The sequence below is a fragment of the Polistes fuscatus genome, unplaced genomic scaffold, assembly GCF_010416935.1.
Source record: "Polistes fuscatus isolate 324 unplaced genomic scaffold, CU_Pfus_HIC Scaffold5, whole genome shotgun sequence".
NCBI classification, from domain to species: Eukaryota; Metazoa; Arthropoda; class Insecta; order Hymenoptera; family Vespidae; genus Polistes; species Polistes fuscatus.
In genome coordinates, this window is record NW_025113129.1 from 7,066,966 (window position 1) to 7,083,580 (window position 16,615).

The 16,615-nt window shown below is 28.3% G+C and overlaps 2 protein-coding genes across 19 annotated transcripts in view; both read right to left on the reverse strand.

Annotated features, from left to right (window-relative positions):
- The window catches only part of LOC122522241 (zinc finger SWIM domain-containing protein 8 homolog), a 42,056-nt gene extending 39,909 nt beyond the window's left edge, over positions 1–2,147 (reverse strand). For 5 of the 16 annotated variants that reach the window (XM_043643129.1, XM_043643124.1, XM_043643127.1 and 2 more), the window contains exon 1: positions 1,910–2,147. The gene's annotated coding sequence lies outside the window, so the exon portion shown is untranslated. The other 11 variants (XM_043643128.1, XM_043643125.1, XM_043643115.1 and 8 more) reach the window with 10 other exon arrangements.
- Positions 2,148–2,600: 453 nt separating this feature from the next.
- LOC122522242 (sodium-independent sulfate anion transporter) lies at positions 2,601–13,553 on the reverse strand. 3 transcript variants are annotated; one of them, XM_043643132.1, is made up of 13 exons: positions 13,198–13,552; positions 12,987–13,092; positions 8,134–8,183; positions 7,873–8,045; positions 6,658–6,911; positions 5,930–6,131; positions 4,936–5,156; positions 4,689–4,860; positions 4,354–4,521; positions 3,967–4,128; positions 3,626–3,766; positions 3,355–3,500; positions 2,601–3,123 (listed from the first exon to the last, which is right to left on the reverse strand). In XM_043643132.1, exons 4-13 carry the CDS (start codon positions 8,042–8,044, stop codon positions 2,749–2,751), a joined length of 2,013 nt encoding a protein of 670 aa, XP_043499067.1. In that variant the 5' UTR covers position 8,045; positions 8,134–8,183; positions 12,987–13,092; positions 13,198–13,552; the 3' UTR covers positions 2,601–2,748. The 3 variants fall into 3 exon arrangements, with proteins under 3 accessions (XP_043499067.1, XP_043499066.1, XP_043499068.1); XM_043643131.1 differs by having other exon boundaries at positions 12,987–13,095; XM_043643133.1 differs by lacking the exon at positions 8,134–8,183 and having other exon boundaries at positions 12,987–13,095; positions 13,198–13,553.
- Positions 13,554–16,615: the final 3,062 nt, after the last annotated feature.

The following is a 16,615-nucleotide window of genomic DNA, read 5'->3' on the forward strand; positions in this document are numbered from 1 at the left end:
ACAAATTATTCAAGTATTCAAGTAATATAATCTCGACAACTCCAAAGAGTTATCTCGATATATCCCAAATATATCGAAGTAAAAGTATCGATTTTTTAAACGATTTTGTTTTACAGGTTAGAACGATTTAAGAAATAAATAAATAAATAAAAGAAATTTTACCTACGATAAAATCTTCCTAACTTGGTTTCCAGGTAAAATAATAAATACATGAAGATACGACGTAGAGGTTAATCTTCTCGAAAGTTCGAAAAAAGAAACAAAACTGCCAGAACGTTTTCAAAATGAAAGATTAGTTTTGACAGATCGAATCGTAAGCGCGGCAGAAGTTCGAGCTCACGTGCAATATAAAATGGCAGGCAAGCTTGTTCTCTGTAAATACGCGTATCGACTTTTTCTTGTCTTTCCCTCTCCCTCTTTCCTCTCGCTCTTTCTCTTTTTCTCTTTTTCTATTTCGTTGCCGCGCGCGTTTTCTCATTCTGTCTCTCTCGCTCTTTCTTTCTCTTTGTTTTCGATGTTACTAGAGTCCCGTAAGGGACAAAAATCTTAATTTCTTCCTTCGAAAGAGAAACACAAAGAAATCGATTTAGATCCTTACGATCGATTTCAAATCGAACGAACTATAAGCGTAATATGATATTAGACGTTGTTCATTGTATAAATAAATAAATTGATTTGATTCACGAACGACAAATTTATTGTGTACGTCGGTAGGAAAAGAAAAGATTTTTAAAAAAAGCTGTCTACAAAAAAAAAAGGAAATAAAGAATAGATGTAAATAAACAGCGATGTTTTGCTAGCTATTTATTTACTTATTTAGTTTTTTTCTTAGGAAAGGAGAATAAATGAAAGGGACAGCAGAAAGGAAAATAGAAATATCTTGGCGAAGCGAGTCCCCGAAGTCCGAAGAAACGGAACACAAAGACCTTGGCGGGTCGACAGACCCGCGTCAAGAACGTGCGACGACCCCGACCCCATGCAGGAGAGCAACCCCTCTCTCTTTCACTCACTTACTCTTCTTATCCTTCTTATAATATCACGAACGCGTACACAACAAACAACTAAACGGGATATACACAAACGTTCTACACACTCGATTTATAATCATCTATCTTTTCTCGTACGTATTGTCTAAACATTTTTTATTCACGTTTTTCGTTTCCTCCCTGCTAATATGTGTATATACCCACCCCTAACCTATCTTCGGCAACATCCAAAATAGTCCTGACAATGGTTGGTGGTGGTGTAATGATATTTTTCCTATTTCTTAAACCCTCCTACTTCTCTGTACACAATAGTCATCACGCTACTACCAATGGCTACTACTATACTATACTACTAATCTTACTGCTGCATTTATCTCACCACCACCACCACTACTCTACTACTACTATCACCAATGACAAGTGCAGCAAACAGCAGCGAGAGTAGAAGTGGTTTTCACCTTCTTCATTACCTTCAGACTACCTTTAACCATTAGCATCGGTATAGCTGCATTACCTTTTTAATACTATCACTACACCATCACAACTATCGACAATGTCAACGATAACAACAATAACAACGCACTGGTAATTTCAGCTCCACTGTCAAGAATGCAAGCGGCATAAAATCAGGTACACGGTGCTATCACATACAACGTTTATCATACATACATGCATACATAAATGCAACATACATACATACAACATATATATAGATAGATAGGCATGCATACACATCAGAATAACGCACACTCGACACTACTGAATAAGCAGCTGAGCCTCCGTGGACCTAGCAGTTTTATATAAGAGACCGCTTCTCTTATACCGTGAATACAGGATTATTTGTTCGCAAGTTAACTTAACGGCCGAATATCTTAGCCCACTAGAAGCCTTTCTAATCTTACGAACATCCAAACATTACGCACCGCACACCGCACCTCCAAACTCCGCCAGCTAGCCTACCCCATCGACGATAATAACAAATATGGCGAGCAGAATTATCTTTTACATATTGCTTCGCTCCTACTACTCTTTAATCTCTCATCAGATGGCACCACTTGCGCAACCCTTTTTTCACTCCTTTCCTTTCTAACACTTTTTTTTAACCCGTTCCTCGGATAATATGTTACTGCACGAGTTCGTTCGTTTCTGAACTCTTCGGGCGAACTCGGATTGGCTCGTGATGCGATTCGTGTTCGCAAATGCAACAGTTATGGGTCACGTGACCCGTTCCGGCTATACGCGTTTCATTGGACGATGACATGCAGCGCTGTGTTCGCAGCGAGACAGAACCAATAAGCGATTGGCTATTGTACATTGTTTGGAATTTAGTACTACTATTCATTTGTCATATTAAACTAGCGGTCTGGGGAAATGAATGCACAGTGTAATTGTTATTCAAAAAAAAAAGATAAGTAAAGTATTTTTATTAATAAATATTAAAATTGATTAAGTAAATAGAACGAGAAAAATGATTGTGTATTTTGTACAGGTTAGAAAAATGTGTAGATTTAAGAAAATCAAAGTTTTGCTTTATATTCATGATATACTAATGAATTACATGTACATACATGTTCATACATGTTGAAGGAAAAGAAATGAATAGTAGAAAGACTCTTTTAACTACCCATAGATTTATAATTATTTAGTTTATTTAATTGTACCATGTCATTGTGATAACCGATTCATCAGCATTATTTTGCCTTGTCAAATGGAACACTACTAAGTGATAAACACAGTTTCTTGAAGACTCACAGATTAAAATTTATCCCGATAATGAAACTCGCTTAATGTGATTGAGATATCCTCTTTCTTTGAGTAAATCGTCCAATGCTTCTTGAGCATAATAAACGACAAAATTAGTAGGCGCAATACCCTCAAACACAGCATAAACAGAAGGCTTTAGATTGTAGAAGAAAAGTGGTTGGCCTCTAATTGCGAAATCTTTGGTCAGACTTTCTACGACTGTAGCAGCTGTAAAGTCTGCTCCATAAATGTGCGAACAATCTATTACAACTGGTGTTTCTATGTTCTCCGTTCTACGACTATATTTAGTTACTAAGTTTCGCACATAATCCACCGAAGGGAAGATTAAACAACGATCCGGTGTCAACATCAGGTATTCGATTCCGCAATGCGTCTAAAATGAAGAATATATGTATAAATACTTGTACACATTTTTGTGTATATATATTTAGATACATATGACAAAGTACTATAAAATTATTTATAAGAACTTATAATATAAACTTGAATGTTCCAATATAGTCTTATCATCTAATTAAATTATAAATTTGTAATAGTTTAATCTATTATCATGGTAAATAAAAATTAATATATATTTCATACAGTATACAAAAGATATATTTACAGTTAATTTCTCAACAGATATTTTTGGTCTAGCTGCGTGGTACAGGATGAACACTACGTTCATACCAATTCCGCAAAGAATTCCAATTTCAAGTTGCAGTACCAAACAGGCAACGAAAGTTCCTATTCCTGGGATTAGATCAGACTCTGAAAAAGATATAGTTATTATAAACTTTGTTTATATTTAAACTTTTTTATTTATAATTCTAATTAAGATAGACTTAAATGAGTTTTATTTATATTTCTATGTTTGTTAATAACTTGATTCTTACTTTTGGTTCTCCACATCGGTTTAATGACTTTCACTTCAACCATGAACACAACAGCGGATATGATGATCGCTGCTAAGCTAGCTCTTGGTATAAAACTGAAGTAGGGGGTAAGGAAAAATAGAGCCAACATAACTAATATTCCTATCAAAGAAAAAACATGTATTAAAATTTTCTACGCGTAAAGTTTTATCAATAGATATGAATCGTTAGAGTGATTTACTTATGTACCATCTTAATTACTCTTGTTCAAAATATTTTTTTATATTATATATAACTTACAAGTAATTTGAGTTTTACTCTGATAATGAGTGAATCATTCTGTAAGTATTTAAATAATGTACCTGCATATAGACCACCCATTGGTGTTCTCACTCCAGAAGCGTGATATACAGCACTTCTGCTAAGAGATCCAGTGCCTGGAAAAGCCTGTACAAAGGAATTACCAACGTTCGCTAAACCGATCGCTATCAATTCTTGCGTGGCATCAACTGACTTTCCTTGCGCTAAATTTACAAACAGCAAAATTTTAATCTTAATACTAGCCAATGGACTATTAATTATATAAATTTTCGGTAACCAAAAAAGTTCTTGTCATTCGTAGGTGTGTATATCATTTACCTCTATCCATTAAAACGGCAACAATTTTTTTGGTTACATAATACTTTTCTGAACAACCAGTTGAATTAGTATAGAGTATATTTTTGTTTAATATGAAGATTTATTCTTACAAAATGCTTTGAAAATAGCCACGTCCTCCATCAACGAAATAAGTGGAAGAACGATAATTCCACTTCCTAAATTCGTACACATATCAATAAACGTAACTGTAGTATTTTCATCTTTTATGTATCCAAATGGAGGTGACTGTATATTAGGCATACCTCCTGGTATGTAACCTATTTATTAACAAACAAAAATTAATTAGTTTCTTTTACAATCGATTTATACGATTACATGTTTATTGGGTTGCCCGTAAAGTTCGTGCCAATTTAGAAAAAAATCTCTTATAGAAATATAAATTTGGTACGAAGTTTATAGGTAATCCAATATTTCGTGATCTTACCGATCAATTGAAATGGTGCATGTTCACTAAAAAAATATCCTAACAAACCACAAACTATAACGAGAAGTGCGTTCCTTGAGATACAAGTCAACCATATAAGCTTATTTATAACTTTTTGCTTTTTTGTACGAAGTTCTTGATCATCAGGACCGATTGTGAAGGAAGAGACCATCTAATTTAATACAAAAAAAAAAATAAAATCGTTAATATTCGTGATAGAAAAATGTTCGAAGTTTGTCGTTCTTACCCTGAGTATTAATAGGATAACTATGCAGCATATACCAAGTACAGCATCCCATATTGAAGATTGATAAAAGCATTCAGCAATGCTTCTCCACATTTGCACAAATGTAGATCCTTTGGCAGATATTGCGAGGATATCTTTTATTTGTGACGTAACGATTATTAGTGCTATTGCTGATGTAAATCCAGAACTAACCGGGCCAGATACGAAGTCGATTAAAAATCCTAAAAATGAAAGTAGCTTATCATTTTTAAGTAACTATAACGTAGTATACCGTAATTAAGCAAGAACTACTGTTTATTGACCTATTAATATTGGCTTGGGGAACAAGTTTCTTTGAATTTTAATGAAAAAGTGAAACAAATTTTTTTGTTCATATTTTATCGTATTTTTTGTGTTAAGAATATTATTATATAATGTAATAATATTGTTATTTATTAATATAGAAAGATAATTCTGTTATTGTACAGGAAGAAATGTCTTCAGAAAAAAAATAAATATATTTCATTGATAGTGTGGGGCTCCCAGGAATCAGAAAATGATTGTAGTCATATTAATTGAAATTTAATACTAATTTAATGTATGTCATGTTAACAAGATACACTAATTTTGCTTACTGAAATTTACATTTTTTCAAATTTTTTTGTCTATAAAAATATTATCTTCCTATGCTAAATAAATAATAATGTATTAATATTTTTAATGTTATGCATCTTTTACGAATACATTTTATTTAAAAAGTTTATAAAACTCTTATATATAAATTTGATTGATTTAAAGTTTCATTTTTTTAAACAGTATAACGAAAAAATAATTTATTTTAATATTAATTTTCATATTGACATTTCATATTTAACTATAAATTAGTATAGGATCGATGTTTTATTTATGTTTATTTTTATTTATGTTTATATTTTTTTTATTTATGTTTATTTTTATTGTTCGAATTAACTTAAGTTAATTCTGAGAATAATATAATTAATATTTGATTACTCACCAAGTCCGAAAATACCCATAATTAATTCCACGATACCGACTAGAAAGCATAATAATATCGCATGCTTTTCTGGTGCGTCCAAATGAGCAACAGATTGATGAGTTAACAGAGAGAGGATAGCAGTTGGACCAAAGGGTACATCTTTACAGGAACCAAAGAATATGTAGATGAAACATCCCAAAAAACTGCCATACAATCCGTACTGTAATATTTCGGACTTTAATTACTGACTATGAAACGTTAACTTAATTTTATTGTTAGTTGAGGAAGAATCATCAAAACCGTCTATAATTTAAGATGCTTGACGCAATATTTTTGATTCGATATAAATAAAAAGTTAATATATAAATTAATTGAAAATCAATGCCCACGTGTATCTAAATTTTTTAAATATTTATCACGCACGAATTAAAATATAATTTATTAACTGTTAATTTATACATTTTGTTTGTTATTTATTATATCAGATGAATAAATAATTTTTATCGCCTCGAATAAAAAGAAAAAAAAATTAAATACAAACAATTAAAACATTACAATAAGAAAGATATCTGAGCTAGTAATAGTTGTTGGGCCACTCGGTTAATATATTCAGTAATTAAAAAATTAAAAAATCGAGAGAAATAATTAACACGACTAAAACATGTTTTGCAACTTTTCTTTTATAGATATTATGAAGTAGCATAAATTTATAAATAATTTTTATATGATAGAATGGCTTAGTTTACCTCTGTCGGTAGCCCAGCTACATTTGCGTACGCAAGTGATTGTGGAATAACAGTCAATCCTACAGTAATACCGGCAACCAGATCTCCAAGTGCATCGTGATTGTTATAACGTGGCAACCAACTTAAAATTGGTAACCTTCTATAAAGTTTTTTCTTGGTGCAAGTGAATTTGACCCAACGATTCGCGTATCGTAATGTCGTGTCCAAAAAGTTATTCTTTCGCTTTGCGCCATTGTCCCCTGGCTCTTCGATCACTGCGATAAATAATAATAAAAATATAAAAGATGTCCTAAAAGTCACTTTACCGAGAAAAGAAAAACGAAACGAAAAATTAATATAAAAGGATTTATCAGTAAAATTAAAGTATGATTTGTTTTTATTTCAATATAAGAACTTCCAATTAGCGTTGTGTTAAAACAGTATGGTTTCATTTCAAATATCTACTAAAATAAACATTTTTAATCATTCGATTCGGTAAAGCAACTTTCGGGATACCCCATATATAGTTGTATATATTGTATTTAGTACAAGTATAATAGCATATATCTATATATATACGTAAATATAGTATAAGTACAGTAGATGCAATCCTTTTATATAAACAAATTTATATATATAAATTATTTGTATATAAAAATATCAATGACCTTGAAATCTCTAAAAAAAGATTACTTAAATACAAATTCAGTATTTAACTCGAATTGATATTTTCTTATTTGAAATTGAAAAAATTTCTCTTTTTAAAAATTATCTGTTATCTTTAAAAGCAACAAAAGTTATTTTAAGTACTTGAGTTAAATAAAATCGCCTATGTGTAAAGATGTGAAAGATAAAATTGTTCAAATTGGTTAAGTATCATAATTTATAAAAAAACGTTTAAAAGAAAAAGAAATAATCTATCAGTTTGCCTGTTGTAATTTACGGTGATTTCAATGCCGGGTCATCTCGGTCGAACGTGATCCTGTTATATATACATCTATAACATTTTCGATACTTACTTTTGTGACATCCTCGCAGCATGAGGAAATGAAAATTATGTTTTACTGCTAAAACGTTAATTTTAAACGATCAACGTGAATCGCGTTGCACTGATTCATGAAGAACGTTTTCTCACTTCCGCGGTTAACTTTTTTGAAAGTTTTTATTGTTAAAAAAAAAAGGAAGAAAAAAAACATAAACATGTACTATTATATAGTTAGATATATAGATACTTACAGATAAAGTCCGACGAGCCTTGTATCTCGCGATGGATGCTGTGCAAATTTTTAATTACTTCCTTTGTACAAGCAACGTTTAAGTTATCTTCGCTCGTTTTCTCAGAACAGTGTACGTAAGCACCGTTATCGTTTCCCGTCTTTTGATCGTCAATATCGTTACCTTCCTTCATCCTGCATCAATAAGGAAAATAAGTGTTAATATCGAGTGGCAATTATTAGGCCCTAATATATGAATGATTGGATTGATTGATAATAATACCTTTCCAGATGGAAAAACTACGTACAATCTGCATATCACTATGTTCAGGCCTGTAAATATAATAAAATTCATTTGATTTGTTTATAACCGTATTATGTCATATGTAGTAATAGTATAGTCATGGTTTATTATTCACCTTTTAGTATTAAAAGAAGTACAATATATTACCAATCATAAAATTAAACTGTTTCATGAATATTTTTTATATTCACTAACATTTATTAAAATATCGATCAAATTTATATTTTATTATTTTCGTAAGAAAATCTTTTCGTCAATAGAGTCAAATGTAATCGTTTACGATGAATACAGATATATCTTAGGTTAGTAATGGGTGATTATGTGTTATTAAAGGGGTCGCGGGGTTGAGGGAGTAGTAACTTGATAAATGATATTTTACTAGAAAAATTTTTTTTCCATTTAATCTAAGGAAAGTTAAGATTTATGCGTATACGTGTAACTTTCACGAACTAAGTGAAAGCTTATGCATTGAAATTCATTCAATATGATTGCGATTATTTATGTGATAAAAATTAATAATATTTGTTTATATCTTATTTTTTTATTTTTTTAATATGAAAAGTCAACTTAACGTTGCATAAATCAAGTAAAAATTAGTGAAAAGTTTCATTGGAATTAACGATACAATTGCATCGATTGTATACATATTTATGTAACATTTTTCTAAGGATTTTATTAACAATCAACGTAGTAATTGCAGATAGAAATTTACGAAATATTCTTTTGAGAATCTACAAAATTAGTATTACGATTGCATCAATTATATAGAAATTTATACAATATTTTTTACGAAGAAATAATATAGCAACTGGATAAACAAGATAAAAAATTTAGAAAAAATTTACACAGAGATATGAGAACTCAATGTAATGATTATATCAATTGCATAATAATTTATGGAAAATTTGTTTAATAATTTATTAAATCAATATAACCATTAAATTAATTATATATACATTTATGATACACTTTTTCAAGTATGTGAAGAATCATCTCAGCAACTGAATAAATCAAATAGAAATTAATCAAACATTTATCCCAAGATACGAGAACTCAATCCAATGATTGTATCAATTAGATATAAATTTAGAAAAAATTTCTTAAGGAATCTAAAAAATCAGTATTTATTATATAAATATTTATGAAAAATATTTGTAGGTACATGTATGAAAAATCCATATTCCAATTAAATGATCCAGATAAAAATTTCTGAAGAATTCATGCAGGAATTTGAAGAATCGATAGAACGATTGTATAAATTATACAGAAATGAAAATGCAGTACAACGATTACATTGCACATATACAAATTTATTACCCATTTTTTTCAATATTAGAAATATCACTAATTAATGATTACAACGGAAATGGATAAAAATAAATATGAAATATTATTATAATAGTATGATTACGAGAAGAACAATGCATAGAATCTGATCATACCGTCATACTTATTGGACATATCAATAATTGATGTTAACGCGATTCCTGTATCGAATGCCGGTTATCAAACGATAGAAATAGGATACTTGTTCGCACAAACTAAGTCGGTTATAACTGCGATAGTGAATATATAAAACATCAATGTATATACACGTACATGGCCGCGTTACGTGAAGTCTAGTTATAGGAATGGATATACATCTGCATTGTGAGGGACGGGTTGGTTTCATAAGTTTCAGATTTTATCCCTCTGCTATGCGCAGATCAATACCACGCAATTTTATTTTCTAAGACCATAGTTACTTGATAAACTCAATATATATTAATATACATAATTATTTTTGTGCACACAATACGCTAATATTGTTTGACCAGAAATACCTTAGTTACCCTGTATATATACTATACAATGTTATATTGGTAGAACCTTAAATACTTGAAATAAACACAATACAATGAATCACAGGAATATTTGTCACACTACTGTCAATTTTAAACAATTTATATCAACTTGTAATAGAATTTTTCCAAATTTTTATAAAAAAGAAAAATATTTTATGATTATTAAACTTTTAGATTGATATAAATTTTATTGCTACGAAGTATTCTATTATAAGGAAGATAAAATTGTACGTAACTGATAAAAAAGTTGGTCTTATAAGATATGCCTAATTATATCAAAAACATTATAAAATGCAAGAGAAGATAAACCAAGTACAAAATAACAATTGCATTTTTATTATATCTTGAGTAGGTATGAATATTCTTGTGAGATCAATTTTTTATTATTCATGTAAAATTATATTTTTCTAAAAATACAATTTTTCGCTACTATAAAATTTATATCAATTAGAAAGTAATATTAGTTTCTGTGTATAAAAATTTTGAAGCTTTGCATTACAAGTAAATATTAATTATTTAAAATTTACAGTAGAAGCGGGTTCGAATATTTCTGTGACTTACTATGTTATGTTTAATATACCACACAATACGAGCTTAATACAACTGCAGATACTTGACAGATTGATTAATGTTTATGTACATATATATTATTACAAAAAAAAAATATTCGCATTATCTGTGAAACCTGTTTTCAAATTAATTCAACTTTTATCAGTATAATAAACTCATTAAATACGTATCATTCTTATACATATGTATATATTTCTACCACCTACTACTGTTCGTGTTTTTTATTCTTTACTAAGAATTGATAATAATCAATTCTAATCTATAAATCTTATTAAACTTGTTTTCCTCTCACACCGATCTTGATTTTCAATTATATAGTGAGTTCCATATTTCTAACATGTTTATTGTGATTACACAGATATAATACTATTAACTTATATGGTATAAAATTGATTTACTACTAAATATCATTAAACATAATATCTATTCACACGATAAATATATTCTTTTATTAATAATAATTGTACATATTTTTCTAGTCCGAACAAAATAGTGGTATTTCCACTGATGTAACATATGTTGATATTACCTCAGATCAAGTTTTTTATTAGCATATATTAGTAAGCACATCATGTGATACGTTTGTATATATGTACCTAATATTCTACTACATAATTTTGCATAGAATAATTAGAATTATTTTAATGAGTTTAATAAATTAATTCTAATCTCTGTTATCAAAATTTGTTATTAACTCGTATTAGATTTGTGATATGGTATATATTACATAATATATTTATATTTTTATATTAATTCATATCAAATACTGTATTACCCCATACCTATATTATTTATTTATTATAATATATTATACTATATGTTTTATATACTATACTATAATATATGTATTACATATACTGTCTATACTTTATATTTTGTGTATACTATATATACTATGTACGATACAGTTCGTACAATATAGTTTAGTATAGTATAGTAAATATATTTAATATATATTTATATATTAAATGTTAATATCCCGAATGGAAATATTTTCTAATAAATTTCTACCGACGATTCAACGATGTTTATTAGCCAATGATATTCCGCTTTAACATCGCTCGTCAACTCTTGATCAACAAACTGTATAGCAATTTTCAAATCACGCGACGTTCCTCTCTCTTCTTTCCCCGATAAAATATGCGCATTTAATGGCAATATGACCACTTAATGGATCATGCGATCGCGCTTAAAAGCATCTCATCGGCTTACAATCGGCTTCGGTACTTCACATAAATCAATTCTAATGTTCTGAATATTAAAAGATTATTATGCGTCATACATAAAAAGTATACTTTTATCAAACAGCAAAATTTTTCTCTTGGTTTATTCTTACTTTTCTTTCTATTTTTTTCTTTTTATTTTTTTTCCTGAATCTTTTTTATTCCATTCGTTATATATCATTGACCATTAAAAGATAATTTATTCATTTTTAAGTTTACTTTTCGTGAAAAGTTTAGAAGAAAAAGGAAACTAAACGATATCTGTTGTAGAAAAATATTCGTTAAAATTTTTAAAGAAATAACAACATACGCGCGCGTAAACTATGTATCGTCGAATGTTAAAAGCTCATTTAAAAGTAAATGTTTCTTTTCTTCTTTTCTTTTTGTTGACACGACCGAGTGACGCGAACAGTTTTATATTAAAATTTCAATATATAGAAGAAGAAAAAATAAATAATAATAATAATATTTTAAATTAGTTGATTATTATTTGTTATCAATCGTTAACTATCGGTCATCATAAAACGTTAATTACCGAGTCGTAGTTCATAAAAATATATAGGACGAATGGATCGTTACGTTTAGAACAACTGAGTGTAGAAAAGATAATTAATATTTTTTGTATTATAAAACTACGAATTCAAAGGAAACGTTTATAATTTCTAATTAAATATATTTTGCCGAATTATATATATATATATATATATACCAAACTGCAATTTCAACAAAAAAAAAATTAAAAAACGAAAAAATATGAAATAATATTTTTCTATGTCCAATTATAAATGAATCAGAAGAATTTCGAGAAGATTGTAGAACCCAATCAAAAGCATACTTATTTCAATTAAAGCCCAACTCAATCTGTTGTCTAGGAAAATAATGTGTCAACGTAAATTCGTTCTACTCTGAGTAATACATTGTATTATAGTAATTTTCATAAAAACTATATATCTTGGTGGAATAAGAAACTGTATTTATAATAAACGAACTAAATATCAAGAGAGACAAAAAATAAAGGATCCTATAAACGAGATGCAAAGGAAGAAGAAGAAGAAGAAGAAGAAGAAGAAAAAGAATAATAATACAAAAAAGAGAAGAAATTCTCGCATGAATTTGCATCGAAACAAGTTTCTGAGATAAACTGTTATAGGAAAAAAAGAGAATAAAAAAAAAGAAACGTAACATATTTTCTTACCTCTGAGCTCCGTAGTTCACGTCGGAACTTCTATTTCTTCATAATAAAATAGTTTCGTTGATCCTTTAATGGCTTCATCCCCGTTACAATGATTCAATCTCACCTTCTACTTTTTTTTTATTAATTATATATACATAAGTATATATATATATATATATATATATGTATATATTTATATTTTTTTTTTTAATAAAAAATCACTCTCGTTTACCAGATTTCTCTTTTTTTTTCTAGAGAAAAATAGTGCAAAAATTAATGTTGCATTTTGGTCTTCTGGATATCTCACGACGTTAAGAAATTCGTGAGAATATAAAATGGAGAACGAAAGGACGCACTGTGACACGTAAACAGAAATTTAGTTGGAGAAAAAATAAAAAAAAAATAAAATAAGAAAGAAAAATGAAATAAACGTATGGAAGTATCTAAAGAGAATCCGAAAGACGACGTCCACGACTTGCGCAGACAAAGCGAAGATGAAACTAAGTTAGCAACGAGTCCTACTGAGACGTTTAAACGCACCGCGTTATTTGGCCACTTCACGAACCTCTCCATTCTGGTGACATAACTGAACTCCCACTTCGATCCTTTCGAAGTCTCCACCCCTTTTACAAAGTCGTAACGTTGCTGGAAAACGGTACACGTTGTATGTAGTTGTATGTGTGATTACGCGCGCGCGCGCGCGCGTACATATAGGTGTGTGTGTGTGTGTGTGGCCAACGTAGAACGTGGGGATGAATGCGATGATCATGATCGAAGAAATAACAGAGCTAGAGAGAGAAAGAGAGAGAGAGAGATATATTGAAATTGAATAATTTAATCCATATTTAATATAAAATATCGGTTAATGATAAATATTATTAATATGATTTTAATTTGTATGTTTTTGATTTTTTATATGCATCTGTTTATACAATCGCGAAAAATACTTTATATGTCATTTATATGATAAAAAAGTTAATTTTAATATGATCGATGCAAAAAAAATAGATATATTTTAATTTATTCAATATCAAGTACAAAATAATATTTAATGGTCAATATCATTGATATAATTTTAATTTAAAAGTTAATGATTTCTTTTATGTTGAGTTTTGTATGTTTCTATGTTTACTACTCAATCACGTATTTGTTAACTTATACAATCACAAAATTGTTAGCTTATTTGGAAAAACCAATTAATTTTAAGTTTAAATAGAAAGATTGATCAATTTAATTGATATTTAATATGCAACATTAGTTAATGTCACTAATATATAGTAGTTAATATCACTAATATATTTTGAATTAAAAATTTTATAAGTTATTTATGTTAATATTTTTATATTGAAATTTGTATTCCTTTATGTTTACTCAAATGTAATAATTCATTTACATGTAAGTTATATAATTAGAAATATAATAATTTTTCTATTTATGTGTGCAATTTGGTCGATATTGTTTAAATTTTAATAAGAAAGGTGCATGAAAGAATTTATCTATGCGTAATTATTGTTTTATTATAAGTGAAAAATTAAGATATTATTTTTTTGTTCAATCATGAAGATTTGTACAAATCAAAGAGGTCATTGCGTATGTTGAAATTGAATTAATGTAAGATTAATTAAAATATTGATTCTTTTTTGTTATCGTTGATATACTATCGTTAAATTAGGATTAATAAATTTAGGTATTCGTTTTATGATAACAAAAGAATATAATACTAAAATGTCCAAACTAAATGTTGAAAAAGCATTACTTTTTATATACTTTATTAGGAAACATAAAATAGTTGATTTATGAAGATTTAAAAAATGTGTTAACTCCTTAGATACTTAATAATAACTAATTAACAATAGCGTATTGTTCCGAAAAAAACATTTATCATTGAAAGCACATGATATGTACATAAGAATATAGTATTCTCTAGTACTAATGATATAAAACGATAAAAGAACTTCCATTTTAATTGATGATTCACGTGAACATAATTGGTATGGTTGGAAACGTTTCGCGGAACATAAAAAAAGAAGCGTCTACGGGAAATAAGAAAGAGAGGAGAGACGAGAGAGAGAGTTTTCGAAATTTAGAAAGAATATATTCTTTAAAATATATATTCTTTCAAAAGATTGTAAAAAAGATAATCAAGATTAGAGACGATTTCTAAAACTTTCTAAATTTTGCTTGTCATTGATAGAATTTATTATTAATGATTTTAAAATTGATATACACGAAAAACATCACATTTATTTAATTACAATTAACGAATCAAATGGTGAAATATTATTTTTTATCAAATTTTTTTTTATTATTAATGACATCATTTTAAATAACTTAATGTTTATAATAAACGTTACGTTTTGATATATATAAAAATGTAGCATCTATTAATAATAAATAATGATGAATAATAAAATTAAATTTCATTTTTAATCTTTCGTCAGCGTAATTATAATTCAAACATTATATTATAAATTAATGCAATTATTTATAAAGATTAGGGGAATTTCTTAATTTCTAATATATGTTAATAAAAACAATTTTTTCGGTCAGACTTTAATTGAAAAGAAAAAAGAAAAGACCCGAAACTTATCAACCCCACTCACGTACTTTATCGAGACGAATAAGCTGATTCTTATCTATCAGTACTACAGTCCTTGAAAACAAAATCATTAATCAAAAATAATTAAATAAATAACAATAGATGGTTAACCTAATTAACATTGATAGAAACGTTTCTTTATAAAATAATCTAAACAAATGTCAAGATAAAATCTTTCAAACCTTCTAACGTTAGGTCGATACTAATTAAAACGATAATTCTTTCTTATTAGCAATGTGTACATATTATTGAAAAAATAAATTTAAAAAAGAATGATACATACACACTATAAGACACACAAAGTTGTTATTCGTAAAAATGTATATGACAAAAATAGATGTAATTAAATTGATATTTACTTTTTAATAATTCATTACGATATATACATACATACACATACATATATATATTATATAAAAGAAATTGATTTCAAGGACAAGTAACCAATTGATTTTCCGTATAAAATGTCTGTACACCCGAGAGAAAAATATAGTTAATGAAATGTTTACATACAATTATGATATAGGTAAATTAATCGTTTAAATCAATGTCCCGTGACTAGTCTTATGACTACTCTCTTGCGCAAACATATTTTGCTTTACAACACGTGTGATAACCGTTTCAAGGTGACAGCGTGGTTTTTTTTAAAACCAGTTCCTACCATAAGCCACTTACAAATATGGCAGACCTGGAAAACTTTTGCGAATAAAGCGTATGTTTGTATCATTTGTCTCTCTTTTTCACTGTTGTTTTTACGTCAGATTCTCCCTCACGTGATAATTTTCCATATAAAATTTTGTATAAGCACTTAAATGACAAAAAAAAAGAAATTGAATATACAGACAAATGTGTTAAGGTACATTAGTGTATTTAAGTTCTTATTCATTTGCATATTCACTTATTTCCGATCACATGTTCAACCCGTAATCATAAGAAAAAGAAAGTTTAAAAAATAATATTTTTTCATGGAAGTCTGTGGTGAAAGTGGGGGTAAACTTACGAAAGGGGAAATCACGAGTCAGTTATATAGCTTATTTGAAAAAATGTCAAT